General features: G+C 36.8%; 1 protein-coding gene across 6 annotated transcripts in view; it reads left to right on the forward strand.

Annotated features, from left to right (window-relative positions):
• LOC306877065 (TBC1 domain family member 4-like) overlaps nucleotides 1-15,485 on the forward strand; it is a 34,346-nt gene that overhangs the window by 12,927 nt on the left and 5,934 nt on the right. For 2 of the 6 annotated variants that reach the window (XM_079428597.1, XM_079428598.1), the window contains exons 6-15: nucleotides 57-148; nucleotides 247-357; nucleotides 1,545-1,667; nucleotides 2,226-2,276; nucleotides 4,101-4,309; nucleotides 5,566-5,718; nucleotides 9,698-9,849; nucleotides 10,855-11,064; nucleotides 13,386-13,547; nucleotides 15,288-15,446. In XM_079428597.1, the coding sequence (XP_079284723.1) occupies nucleotides 57-148; nucleotides 247-357; nucleotides 1,545-1,667; nucleotides 2,226-2,276; nucleotides 4,101-4,309; nucleotides 5,566-5,718; nucleotides 9,698-9,849; nucleotides 10,855-11,064; nucleotides 13,386-13,547; nucleotides 15,288-15,446 (1,422 nt within the window). The remainder of the gene's footprint in view (nucleotides 1-56; nucleotides 149-246; nucleotides 358-1,544; nucleotides 1,668-2,225; nucleotides 2,277-4,100; nucleotides 4,310-5,565; nucleotides 5,719-9,697; nucleotides 9,850-10,854; nucleotides 11,065-13,385; nucleotides 13,548-15,287; nucleotides 15,447-15,485) is intronic. The other 4 variants (XM_079428599.1, XM_079428601.1, XM_079428600.1 and 1 more) reach the window with 4 other exon arrangements.

Genomic DNA, 15,485 nt, shown 5'->3' on the forward strand with positions numbered 1-15,485 from the left:
GTCCTTGTCCCACATTTAGCGCAATATTCCAGTGTGCTTCTCTCTCAATGTCCCAGGTTTGTATCCTCCCAGGGCGAAACTAGCCATTCAGAAGTACCTGTCCCAACTGAGCGACAACGAGCAGGTCAATATATTCGAGCGGGTGCAGGTAGGCACACAAGGAGAAATTTTGCAGACAAAGTAACTAAATATCTTTGAATTTCAATTCTTTATTGCATATTTAGGTTGTATTTTCTCATGCATTAGAAAATGAAGCCAGCATCCGATCATGAAGAAAACGAGCTTGTGATTCTTCACCTCCGACAGCTGTGCGAGACCAAGCAGAAGGCTCATGTTCATATTGGAGAGGTCCCACAGGTAGCATAACTACAAAAACAACATAAATGCACCACTTACTTCGCACACCCACGCTGCCTTGCAGTCATGAAACTGTGACCTCTCTCTAATTGGATAAGACTGATTGGAAGTGTCATCTGAATGCAGCTATAGATTAGAACAGAGCTCTTGAATGAATGCAGCTACTCTTCTGAGTGTGTGGTATGTTCTCAAAGTAATTTTAAAGTTGACATGAAATCGAAATGAACCCTATTTTCTTTCTTTATTTTCCTGAATCCTGGTCTTATTGTGACTTAGTGCATGTTATAAATATCCTTTTCTGTTGATACCACTTAGCTTGGCTGTTTGGCTATTAGTTAATGTATATTAAATAATATATAATTATACATATATTGTATATTCATGTTATAAAGTATGCATTGATCAAGCATGATAGTAAAGACATCATTTAAAAAAAAAAAAATATTTTATATAAATGCTGTTCTTTTGAACTTTCTATTCATCAAGGAATCCTGAAATAAATAAGTTTTCAAAAATAAAAGTAAATTAAAATAGCACAACTTTTAAGCTTTGATAGTAATAAAAAAAAAAATTGTCGAGCACCAAAGCAGCATATTAGAATGATTTCTAAATGACCATACGACAAAATTCAGCTTTGCCATCACAGGAATACATTTTTGTATATTAAAATAGAAAACAGTTATTTTTATTGAAATAAAATTTCACAGCATTGCTGTTTGTTACAATTTTTTTTCCGTTTAATAATATATGTATGAAAATAAATATAAAAATATGCACAAGGATATTTGTGTATATATATATTTGTTATATACATAACTGTCTGTACATAAAGACAGTTTTTATAAGGTGTGCTATGGAAACAATTAAATAATGACCTGTCCGTCCACCCTTTAAATTCTACAGTGGAAACAATGGTTTACTGGGACAAAAAGACACAAATAGCAATGCTATGTTTCCAATGCACTCAATCTGTGCTTGAAGCTCACTTGTGTTTGCTGTGGCAGTGTTGTTTTAGATGAGTGACGATTTGATCCCTGATGCCTGTTGGTCTTTCTTCCATCATTTTCTGATCTATTGAGTGAAATGTCTCCAAGTGCAGAACACAATTTTCACGCATCTCTCAGAAAACTCTCTAATTGTATGGCGCATTCATTCTTACTCACTCCCTTTATACCTTTGTGTGACAGCAGAATGCTTCTGGCAGCACCGTGACCTCTGATAACTCCATTGCGGGCCGTAATAAACTGGACGTGTTGAAGAACAAAGCCCGGAGTTCTCTGACAAGCTCCCTGGAGAACATCTTCTCAAGGGTATGTGTGTGTGTTGTGTGTATATGTCTTAGTAGTCAATGAATGGGGATTGACCCATTTACCCCACCCTTGTACTGAATAATACCTTTGTTTGTGTACAGCATTATAATGAATCAACCATCTGCTGTATTTACTCACAAAACAATATCTATGTGTAAAGATAAAGATCAGCTAAGCCTGAATTTTCCATTAGATGTGTGTGTGCAGTTAAAGGAACAGTTTATCTAAAAATTTAATTCTGCCATCATTTGCTCACAATCATGTTGTTCCAAACCTGTATAAATTTCTACATTGGAGCTCAAACTGAGATAATTTTTTTCAATGGTCACTGTTTGATATTGTTACATGGAAAAGAGCAGCATCATTTTTTTTTTCAAAATATCTTTTTTGTTCTATGAAAGACAGAACTCATACAGGTATGTGAATAATGAATGACATGTTGATTAAATGATGAAAGAAATGAAGTTTTATTCCTTTAAAGTGTGTAAATGTAAATTCTGACATTCAAGCAGGTTGCTGTTGTTTCTATGTTTTAATTATTACACATTTCTTCTCTAGGGGGCCAACCGTATGCGAATACGTCTCGGCAGCATGGGAAGTTTTGACCGCGTGAGTATCACACAACACGTGAACACCAGGATCTGTCATTTTAACCCCAGCTCTTGTTCTCTCCCTGCCAAGAATCACGTCTCAGTTCTTCCCTGCCAGCAAGCATGTCTCTGTGGTGTCAATTACCACCGCATGCTGAAAATAATACCAATGCTGTGTTATGATACACTACATGTTTTCAGCATCAGCTTGTGTAATATGATTGATTCTGGCTTGTCAGCCTGGTCAGGAGGTCTTGCTTATTGGGGGTGGCTTGTTTTGACCCTGTCTACCTCGCTGTCTCGGTGGGGTGTGAAATGTGAGGTGGGTGTGATGGTAAGCTTGACACGTCTCCATGGAAAACAAATCAGTCAGCTCTTCCTTCCCACAGGGTTCTCATATGGCTTCAGAGGCACTGCCAATGTGAGCAACTTCTCTCGAGCTTAAACTTCAGCTCTCAATAACATAATAGAATCCAGCAGCTCCTTGCTCATGGCTCTCTTCCATGTTCTATATGTACTGTGAATCAGTTCTGAGAATTATTATCATATAGTAAATCTAAACCAACAATGAAAATAATTGATTTAAAAGGATAATCCACCCAAAAATTCTGTAATTTACTCACTCCCATGTTGTCCAAATGACTTACTTTAGTAAGTAATCACAATAAAAAAATAATAATTAAAAATAGAATAAATATATGGTTTATAAGGTAATGGAAAACCTGGAACGTCTGGGAAGTTTATATATGAATATCATTAAATTTATGTAGTGAATATCCATTTGTCTAGTTATGCTCAGCTCTAAAATATTTCATAGGCTAAATACTGCTTAACTTAATTCCAAACAATAGTTATGTCTATTTTAATTATTTAAAAAAAATCAAAAACAACTGGAAAAATCATGGAAATTCATTGGTCCAAATTGTGTGCAAACCCCAGTTGAAAAATTATGCATTTTATAACAAAAAATATCAAACCAAGGCGTGTCCATAAACTATCATCAGTCATAAAAAAATTAGGTTATTACTTTATCCTCAGAACTAACTTTTCTTTTCTTATCCATTTGTACAATTACTTTTAGCCAACTGGTCCCAAATTTATCAAATTTAAGCTGTATAAAGGTTCCCATTCCCTTTGTGTTACCCTGCCAAGAGAACTATTATGCTGTTTGGATCATTTGTTTTTGACCAAATTTAGCTGTAGGCAGCTGTAGGAAGTGGACAGGGTTTGTGATTTGTGTGAGTGGAAGGAGAGAGAGCGTTGTGCAGCCGTTGCTGGTTTCCTGGCCCTACTGTGTACTGACTCGCAGCAGAGCATGGGTTCAGGAACCGCCATAGCGCAAGGACAGGAAACAGAGTGAGGAAGAGAGACCCTTCCTATAGCCATCACAGTAAACAGCAGTCAGAAACCACCATTGTGCTGCGGTCCACCTCCCAACGGCTCGTGTGTCTGATGTGGCTCTGTGACACAGGCTATTAACATACAATAGATCACAAAGTGGGTGTGCAGTCATGCTACCACCAACGCAGCCACTTCTGCTTGGGGAAGCGAACCGAGACTCCGGCTGGACGGGGAGAGGGAAAGTGCTGGGTGAGTCGAGAATCAGTAGTTAGATGTAGCTGGCAGCAAGTCACTTGTTTTGCTTTGTTTGAAACTTGAAGGTTGTACATGCATATCTCAGAAGATTACTTGTTTCTGTCTGGCGAGTGGTTGGAATTTGAGGTTTGACACTTGGACAAGATGTCTTTGTGGATTTTAAGGTTTGAGGAGACCTTGTCTGTATTGTGCATCAGGGTGTTGGGTCCATCTCATCACTGACCCGGTTCATTCTCTGTTCACCCAGCAGGGCGACTCCCCTGGTGACTCGCCACCTGGGACTCCACCCAGTTACATTGAGGAGGACCCAGATGCCCCGCAGTTCCGTCGCCGCGCGCACACCTTCAGCCACCCGCCCATCAAGAAGAAAATCTCCTTCACTGAGGTTTCCTCCCAAGCCTGTAAATCTCCGCTGCGCCGACAGCAGTCTTTGGCCCCAGAGCTGTTGCAGAACAGGTAATGCATCACTTCCTGTTTGCTCTTATGTGATAGTCATATATCTTTCCATCTGTTTTTCAGCAGTCATGTGATATTCAGAACATTGCAGCAATACTGAAAACAGCTTGTTGATTTTATTTTGCAAAATCATAAGTATGGTTTAATACAATACATATAAACTGATAAAGGAATGATTTTAGCATGAATGCTTACATGGAGAGAGCATGTGGCATTCTGTGTGTTTTGCTGGACTTAGCACTAATTCAAATAATTTAGAATATTACTAAAACAAAAGGATATGATGTTTGTGATTTTTATTGTTTAACGTTTTATGATCTATATTTGTTATTTTAATGAATCAGCATTTTATTGATGGGATGTTGCGAAATTGTTCTAAAAATTTGTTTAATTAATCAAATTAATTTAACAAGTATCAGCATTTTCTGAGAAATTTGCCCGAATTAGGACATTGTCAAAATAATATTAAGAATTCTTTTTGTTTTGCTAAATAGTTTGTGTTTTGTAAACACTACTACTTTTTTATTACATTTACAACTATTGAAAACAAGTCTGAGAATTTGTCTTTTTTTTTTTTTTATTCCTTCAAATACAGATTTTAGAAATGCACATATCATAATGGTGGTTGATACCAATAAGCTTATTTTTATGTAAATGCCAATAACTGATTCATGACTGATATTTAAAAAATATTAAAATGTAAAATAATTCAATTGAAAAAAATAAAAAGTAAAACAAAATTTAATATTATATTAATTTTGAGATTCTGTTTTTGATTGTAGTTTATAAAAATTATATAATAGTTGAACTTATTAATTACATTTATTAGTGTTTTATATAGATTTTAAGCCTCCAGTATATGGCAGCAAAAGTAATCCAAATGTAAATATAGTTGGAAATGAACATGCGCATATATATATATATATATATATATATATATATATATATATATATATATATATATATATGTGTATATATATATATGTGTATATGTGTATATGTGTGTATATGTGTATATGTGTGTATGGATGTAACTCTGATATATGATATAGTTTTGTCAGAACTTTTAATTTTCCAGCATTTAAAAAAGTAACAGTAAAAAAAACTATTTCCTAGGCAAAATCTGTGCTGTTGAAGGAGTCTTTCATCTGCTCAGAAGCTCTCATGTGTTCTAGATTGTGGTTTCATGGCAGTGTTTTAACCTCTGCAAAGTAATGTGTATTTGTTGTGGGCCTTTTATGTTTCGGCTCCCTCAGCACCGTTGGTTACACGAGAGTGCGCAGTGTTTCTGAGAGCGAGTCCTACTTCAGTCTCTCATCCTCCTTCCACACCCCCACTTTCCTGAAAACCTTTTACCAGGGCTCCCTCGGCTCACTGGCCTCCCTGTCGGACAGCGGGAGTCTTAAGAGGTGAGAGGGGGCTTCGGTTACGGACCGTTCAGTGTCCGTTTCCCCCGGGGGTGCCTGAGGTTCGAGCTGATGGCGGCCGCCTTCTCTGCGCCTGTCTTATTTCTTAACCCAAAGGCTTCAGTCATTTTGTCATCAGTCAAGAAGAACCACTTCTATAACTTACTCTCTCTTCCTGTCAAAATTGTTGGACTTTGTCATTGTCCACTGGACACGAGGGATGCATTGCATGTTGGTGTCTTTACTAACTAATGATAAACAAAAGCATTATCATCTATATTGCATCAAACTGCAGAACTTTCTACTAATCTATAATCATATTGAGAATAATTTATGCTGTTATGTTGGATAATAATTCAGAATTTATTTTTAAATAATGTTGGCAGGTTTTTTAGAAAAATTTAAATGATCTTTAGTTCATCTGTGGTGTTTTGATTTCTGTTTGTACCTGACTAATTTTCTTTTATTTTTTGCAAATAGTTTGGACATGGTTCAGAATAGAGACATTCAAATATTAATTTATGCAAAGCAGGCTTGAAATAATAGGCTTGCATGTCTGGTTGGTTTTAGAGTGGTTTTGAGTAGAGATGGACTAGCCTGTCCAGGCTTGGAGAACATCTTAAACCAGCTAAAACCTGCAAACCAGGTTTATAAAGGTGTTTTCAACATTGAGCTTTAAAGGGATAGTTCACCCAAAAATGAAAATTCTGTCATTAATTACTCACCCTCATGTCGTTCCAAACCTGTAAGACCTTCGTTAATCTTCGGAAACACCAATTAAAATATTTTTGATGAAATCTGAGAGCTCTCTGACCCTCCCATAGACAGCAAGGTTCCTAACACAAACAATGTCCAGAAACATAGTAACAACATTGTAAAAATAATTCATGTGGCATTAATGGTTCAACCATCATTTTCTGAAGCTACGAGATTACTTTTTGTGTGCAAAGAAAAAAACAATGACTTTATTCAACAATTTGTCTCCTCTGTGTCACCCTGGCATCATTTTGGAGAGTATCACATACATAAACAACGTATATGTATACAGATATGTTGTTTACGTTCAGATCAAAGTGTAAACAACATATCCGCGTGTGGTGCTGCTGATACAGAACAACATACGTTGTTTACGTATGTGATACTCTCCAAAATGGCGCCAGGGTGACGTGGAGGAGACAAATTGTTGAAAATTACGGTTGAACCACTGATGTCACATAGATTATTTTAACGATGTCCTTGCTCCATTTACACACCCACATTTACAGTACATTTCAACAACACCAGTTTGATGTTGTTATTAATAATAATAAAAGAATAACAACAAATAACCAAATAGGCAATGTACAAAGCAGCAAAAACACAATATATAATATAGACAACTATGTATGTACAGGTCAAGTATGTGCAAATTAGAAATGAGCAAATAAAAATAAAATAAGTGAGTGTGGTGAATGGATAGTGTATTATAGTTGTGTGTTCCACGTTTATTGTTGAGTGTTCATGAGATGGATTGCCTGAGGGAAGAAACTGTTCCTGTGTCTGGTCGTTCTGGTGCACAGAGCTCTGTAGCGTCGACCAGACGGTAACAGATCAAAGAGGGAGCGTGCTGGGTGTGAGGGGTCCAGAGTGATTTTACCAGCCCTTTTGCTCACTCTGGATAAGTACAGTTCTTGGAGAGTGGGGAGGTTTGTACCAATGATTCGCTCAGCAGTCCGGACTACCTGTCACTACATTGCTCGAAACAGGCTTGTAGATCCCGCTCTGTTTCATTAGTCCATCTTTTAACAGATCTTAATACAGGCTTTGCAGATTTAAGTTTCTGCCTGTAGGACGGTATAAGATGAACCAAACAGTGATCAGAGAGTCCTAAAGCTGCTCGTGGAACCGAGTGATATGCGTCCTTTATTATTGTTGTAACAGTGATCCAATATATTACTGTCTCTGGTGGGACATGTGATGTGCTGTCTGTATTTTGGCAGTTCACGGGAGAGATTTGCTTTATTAAAGTCCCCGAGAATGATTAAAACAGAGTCCGGGTGTTGTTGTTCTGTCTGTGATCAGATCAGTGAGTTTCTGTAGAGCTGTGCTCACGTGCGCTTGCGGTGGAAAGTAGACACTCACGAGAATGAACGATCAGAACTCCCACGGCGAGTAGAATGGCTTGCAGTTAATGAAGAGTGTTTCTAGATCGGAACAGCACATCTTCCTTAACAGTTACATCTGTACACCACCTCTCATTGATATAAAAGCACGTCCCGCCGCCGCGCGATTTCCCCGTTGATTCTGCGTCGCGATCTGCTCTGATCAGCTGATAATTAGGCAGATGTAGCACGCTGTCCGGTATGTCGCCATTCAGCCAGGTTTCCGTGAAACACAGAGCAGCAGAGTTAGAAAAATCCTTGTTCGTCCGGGAGAGCAGAAGAGTTCGTCTGTTTTGTTGGGTGGAGAGGGAGATTCGCCAGATGGATGCTAGGCAACACCGTTCTAAATCCACTTACGAGCGCTCCGTCTCTCTTCCCCCTCCACCTGCGCCTCCTGTAGCGTTTGACCAGAGCTACGGCTCCACCAATGTCCTACAATGTCCAGCAAAACGTCTGAAAAATCTAAATCCGGTAAAAGATTTTGTGGCGTGTTCTGCGAATGTTCAGAAGGTCATCCCTGGTAAAACTGATCGTATTTGAAAAACAAAAAACAAACACTGAAGAGCAACGCACAATAGCTGCCATCATCGGCGCCGTCTTGGTCCATTTAAATAGAGAATAGAGAACATTAGAATAGAGAACATACAGAGCAACCATGTGTGGAATATAGACCCTCTCCCAAGGGTCTCTTTACAGGACAATACTGTTTGACCAGGCTTTTGTGCTAGTGGCTTGGACTACGAGCACTCCTTCATCTGAACAACAGCCACCTTGGACTCACTAACAAATGATGTTCCTCGATGTGTATTCGCCCTTCATTTGATTGACATAGCGGGCTCTAATGATCCAGTAAGTGCTCTGAAAGGAGGAGATAACATTTAAAATGTCACATCCTTGGCCTGCTCTGTTTTCTACAAATTGGAGAGAAGGTCTTTTTCTCTGTGTGTTGAATGTCACCAGCTGTCTCTTCTAATTGAATGTGCAGCACACCTATCGGTGTGGCGGTCTGGGTTAGTCTATTTCTTTAGCCAGTGTTAATGCATAACATTCAAACCCATTTCACACTTTCATTAACTCCATCTGAAGTGTCCTTGTGTATTGTTGTGGTAACTAAGTGAAGAGACAGGTACAGGGAAAATAGGCAGAGACTAGCAGGATAAAACCGATTTCAATATACTTTGAGCACATTTTGTTTCTGACTTATGTCAACTTTTTAAAATGTTTTATATAATGGAAAATAGGTTTTATACACACCGATGTATTAAGCACACAAACAATTACACAACACACCTGTTTTCAGCATTGGCAATAAAAAGGAAGTGTTTATTGAGCACTAAATCAACATATTGGAATAATTTCAGAAGGAACATGTGACACTGACAACTGGAGCAAAGGCTGCTGATGGCTTTGCCATCACAGGAATAAGTTACATTGCAAAATATATATTTTATGTATTTATTTATTTATTTGTAGATAAGTTGACTGAATGTTTTGTATTGATTGGTAGTGAAAAGACCTAAAGAATGATTTGTATAAACTAAAGTTCCTGTGTGCATTCTTCAGCAATTCCTCATTCTGTCCACTTTCTAATAGTTTTCTCTTTCCTTAAAACAGGTAATCTGTGTTTTGTGTACTTTATGCATGAATCTAATTAACATCTTTTATGATTGTCTAAATGCACTACTTATTAATGCTTATGAGCTTTTGCGTCCATGTTACAAAAATCTGTGTTGCTTTATTAGCTTATAACAGGTTTGACCACCTGTTTTGAGAGTACACGGCCTAAAAATGTTGCTTTTCTACTCATTTGAATAAGCATATCTTGTTTTGTTTCTCTGCAGTGGTAATGAAGAGGGCAGGAAGAGGTCTCTGTCAGGCTGTAGCACCGATTCTTTGACCTTGGTGCCTCCACGCCGAGTTTCTTGGCGCCAGAAGATTTTCCTAAGGGTGGCATCACCCATGAACAAACCCTCTGCTTCTATGCAACACGTGGGTGGGTGTACATGCTTTAGCGCACACACAGACAGGTGGAACATTACACCCTGTTCTCCCAGCAGTCTATTTATAGTCAGCATTGCAGGAGAAATCATTGTTCTGCAAGCTTTAGAACTTCCAAGATAATTCTCCCTTTTACTGAGATTCAAGAAAAAGAAACAGTAACCATGGTATATATTAGAGCTGTCAAATCGATTCATCGCAATAAATCGCATCCAAAATAAAAGTTTGTGTTTACATAATGTGTGTGAACTGGTTTTTATGTATATATATGTTTTATATGTATATATAAATACACACACATACATGTATATATTTAAGAAATATTTGCACGTGTGTGTGTGTATGTATATTAATTTATATATGATTTATTATATAAATATATATATATATATATATATATATATATATATATATATATATATATATATATATATATATATACCTCTTAAATATATACGTGTGTGTGTGTGTATATACATATATACGTGTGTATATACATATACAATATATGCACTTCATAAATATATGCATGTATATGTGTGTAAATGCATATAAATATACACAGTACACACACATTTTGTAAATAAACTTTTATTTTGGATGTGAATAATCGATTTGACAGCCCTATTATGTATATGTAATATAAAAAGTATACGCACAGTATAAATTTGAATATTAATTTATACCATTATTATAGTTACTTAATAGTATATACAGTATATTCTATTTTCCATAATATGTAATAATAATAATAAACAATACTTATTATATAAAATATTTTTTTATTATATAACATTGAATTACCTCATTCTGTACTTGAAATATTGTATCATGATATATGAATAGTAGTTTATTATGACACTCAGTACAATGGTATTGCCAACGATATCATAGTACCATCACTGTTTTGTTTTTTTTTTGTCAGGGAAATCACTGTTGTTTTCCCATGCTATCTGAGCATAAGTCTTAGACTTTATGGTTAGCATCTGCTGTTTTTCAGACCACATGGATGGCCGGGAGCTGCTGCCACTTTCTCCTCGGGCTTTGAACCAGGATCAAGGTCCTTGGGTCAGCCCCCTGTCCCCAGAGCAGCGCTTTGGTGGAGAGAAGGGCCGGCGCAGTCCAGCTGACTACAGGGCCCTGTGGAAGAAAGCCATCCACCAACAGATTTTGCTCATCCGAATGGAGAAAGAGAACCAGCGCCTGGAGGGTTGGTGTTTCTACTCGTATACCTCTCTTATAATTTAACCTTCCTCTCATTTGGATTCGCTCATAACCGGGCAGGTCATCTTCACTGGGTCATTTTCTTATCCTCATGTCATTCTAAACCCCTATGAGTTTCCAATAAACACGAAAGGAAATAAATTGTTGATGTAGATTTTATTATATAAATAAACATGAATGGTGACACATAATAACTATGATATATTTATATTTTATATATATATATATATATATATATATATATATATATATATATATATATATATATATATATATATATATATATAAAATAAATATCAATTGAATGGTGCAGTCATCAGGGTTGACTTTTTTTCAAATTTTTCTGAAGGAATACAGAAACGGATCTCAATTTTACTAGTTACTTGCTGATAATTTTACCATGTTGGTTTTGGTTACAAAATACATGAAATCCAATGACATTTGGTGTCTTGAACATCAAACTTGCCAAAATGCGTCTTGACATGGCAATTTTGAGTATGCAAATAATAGTAAATCAACATTGGAGATTCTTCAAAACATCTCTTGTTGTGTTGCACAAAAGGAAGTCAGTAATGTTTGGAATGACATGAGGGTGAGTAAATAATGACCAAAATTTAATTTTTTAGGTGAACTATCCTTTTAAATAGTTACTGCAGCTCAGACATGGCACAAGCAATGCCCTGTGTCATGGGTTTGATTCCCAGGGAATGCATAAACTGTTAAAATAAACTTATTATATGAACAGCTTATAATAAGATTGCTTTCAGAAAATGAGTCTTGAAAGCAATCTAATTCACTATATAAAAGCTTCAGTTGCATAAAAACCTACAGCAGTAGTTCAGCATTTATGGGACATTATGGAGTCACAGAAGAGGGAGTGTTTCCTCCCGTCACTCTGATTAGACTGTTGTTTTTGCCCTGGGCTTATTTTTAGAGGGGCAAGGGCCTTTGCCTCTATTTTACATTCTGGGGCAAAGTTAATTATAGATGGGAATGTCTGGATGACGTTCACGTTCTTTAAGAGTGCACTTGCAGTTCTGTGACCTCTAGGCTACATGTTCAGCCTAGGATTTCAGAAATATTTTTTTTTTTTTTTTTTTTTTTTTAAATAGTGTTTGAGTCTCTTTAACACATTATGAAAGGTTAATATTGTGTATTAGTTCAACTTTGCTTTGGAATAGCAAATCTTTGTGAAAATATTGCCCTCTGTTGGCCAAACTGCATCACACATAAGACTCAAGTCACTTCCTCTACCTTTTTTTTTTTTGGTGTTTTCTGTCTTCTTTTGTGGCTGTTGGATGGGCCAAACTGAATAAACATGTTTGAGTAGAAGGTAAGAATATATTCGGCCATGGCACTGACGTCTCGCCTGAGCAGGCTGCACTTCAAGCAGTTGTTGGCATGATATCATTGTTTGGCTGCAATGTAGAATACAAACCAGCATGAGGCAGATAGCTACATGTACTCAAGTGCAGATAAACAATAACAGTTGGCTTTTAGGATATAATTTCCTCCTGCCATATACAATAATTGTGGAGTTGCACCTTGAGTCTAACAGAGCGTCGTCGTCTTGTTCATCTGCAAAGATGTTCATGTATGCTTTTACCTTGGATAGTACAAATATGATGCTTTGTTAAGGTTACTCTAAAAGGTCATGCCATTCTGAACCTTGTCTAAAGTTGCTATGGAAACTTGTGGTGCATATAACCCAAAATATCAGCAGCATGCATGCTAGAGTTTATTCGAAGTGATGCATGTTTGCCTGTGAAGCTTCCATTGTACATGCATTGCTTGTAAACACTGTTTTTTTGTTTTTAGAAATGGAAATTATTGTATGCATGACTGTGATGAATGTTTAGTGGTTCTGATTTTACTTGTGGACCCAGATTTTACACTAGACACAAATCAGTAATTCGACACAATACGAAAACGGCAAATAAACAAGATGTTTTTATAATAATGTGATGAATGTGATATTTTGCTATGAATTATACATTTTAAGAAGTTTAACAATCTGATGAATGGAATTTTATTATGAATCTTATTGATACAGTATTAATTAAAATAGGAATTTTAATTGCAATTAGCGTTGTTTTCCCCTTCTGTCCACATTTTTGGGTCACACCTTAACACTTGAGAACCACTAACAAAGAATCTGCATCTGTCTCTATGGTAAGAGCAGGTGATAGACATGATGCCATTCAATTTTGACACCTAGAATGCTTTTAGAACATAATGCATTCATGTGTCAGTTAGTCTGAATAAATAAATGTTAAATCTCACTAGCATTTTTTTTCCTCCCTGCAGCCAGCTGTGATGAATTGCACATTCGTAAAATGAAGCTGGATTACCAGGAAATGTGTCAGTGCTCAAAAGAGGTGCAGGCCCTTTGGGACAGAAAGTTGAGCAGTCCCTGCCGCACTAAAGTACAGTGGGACAAAGAAGAGATCCACAGTGCTGTCTGCCAAGGTATGAACTGTTTAATCGGTTTACTTCCATCAATAAAACCATCAAAAACATTTTGGTCTAAATAAAGTTTTTTTTTATTTATTTATTTATTTTTTTACTATAATGTACACTTACATTTAATTTTTTTTATTTTTTGTTTACTATTTTTTGTTTATACTTCTACAATTTACTATGGATATATTTTAAAACTATAATTTATTCTTGTGATGGCAGCTGAATTTAACAGCCATTACTCTAGTCTTCAGTGTTGTCACATGATCCTTCAGAAAATATTTTTTTATGCTGATTTGGTGTTCAAAATACATTTCAAAATAATTTACCAAAATTTCAAAATAGGCTTAATATTTTTATGGAAGCTATTTTTTTCAGTATACTTTGAATATATAGTTCAAAAGAACATAATTTTTTTGTTTGTCAAAAATTCTGTAATGTAAAAATCTTTCTTTTAAAAATCAGTTCGATCAAGTGAATGTGTCATTGCTATTGAAACATAATAATTTCTTTAAGGGGTCATATGCTTTTTTAAAGATCATCATTTTGTTGGTGTAACGGAATATGTTGACATGCTTTAATGTAAAAAAAAACATTATTTATAAATAATTATATTTATATTTTTCAAATACTGTAGATTATTGTAGGTCCTCTATGCCCTGCCTCTCTCAAATTCGTTTTCTACAAAGCCCCTCCTTCCGACAAGCGCAGTCTGCTCTGATTGGCCAACTGGCACAGTGCATTGTGATTGGCTGAACACCACAAGCTCTTGTCGGAAATGTAACTCCCCTTACCATAATCGCGAACTTCAGCTTTCAAAATAAAACTAAAGACAGTTAATAATATCCTTAGTTTTACCATCAGTTGCAGCCCAATAGGGGAACAGAGTCTCGTGACAGACACAGTGATGATGCTTGAATGTGTTTGCACACAAGCCGCAATTAAGATAGCTGACTTGCTGTGATGTGACCCTCTCTCTCTCTCTCTCTCTCTCTCTCTTCTCTCTCTCTCTCTCTCTCTCTCTCTCTCTCTCTCTCTCTCTCACACACACACACACACATATATACACGTATATATACGTGTGTGCGTGCGCGCGCGCGCATACACACACAACTTGCAAAACTAGTCTGCATTTGGACAGTCAATAGCAAATACATAAACTAATAACAAAACTTACTTACAGTCGCTGATTCAGAAGCGCCAGATTGTCATAGCAAAGTCAGAATTACCTCCTCTCCTAGGTTCATGAAACGGTCGTCCATAAAATGCATTGCTGTTCTGTTGTAAGTAATCTAATGATTCCTAAATGCATCTACTTTTCAGAAGGCCAAATAAAGTGCTTTTGCTTTCGCCTAGAAACACAGCGTTTCCCTGTCCCTCACTGCATACTGCGATTACTGAAACCATGCTTTATTTCTTTGCGTGAACATTTGGGCAGCATTAAGCAAATATTTCCTCATATTAGGCATGGCAGAGTTTTAACTAATATAAAGAATATCTCTTTGGTTTTGAGATTTTAGCCTTTGCAACTTCAGGGATCTTATCTATGCACAATCAGCTTGTAACACTACAAAGAGAAAGGAAAACTTGAAATCGCATCATATGACCCCTTTAAAAACAGACCTTACTGACTACAAACTTTTCACTAGAAGTGCATACATAATCGTAGATTTACATGTGAAATTGTTTTGCTATTCTTCTTAACCCTTAGTTCCTCACTCTCTTTGTTTTTATGCGTGTTCTCTGTAGGTGTCCCCAAAAGTCGGCGAGGTGAAGCGTGGCTCTTGCTCTCTCAGCAGTATCGTTTGCGTCACCGTCTGCCGCAGCGGCAGCAGCCCCCTGAAACCTCTTATCAGGATCTCCTCAAACAGCTCACAGCACAGCAACACGCCATCCTGGTCGACCTCGGTCTGTATAACCAAAATACTTAGTTTATGCGGCTAAGTC

The sequence above is a fragment of the Barbus barbus genome, assembly GCF_936440315.1.
Source record: "Barbus barbus genome assembly, chromosome: 11".
NCBI classification, from domain to species: domain Eukaryota; kingdom Metazoa; phylum Chordata; class Actinopteri; order Cypriniformes; family Cyprinidae; genus Barbus; species Barbus barbus.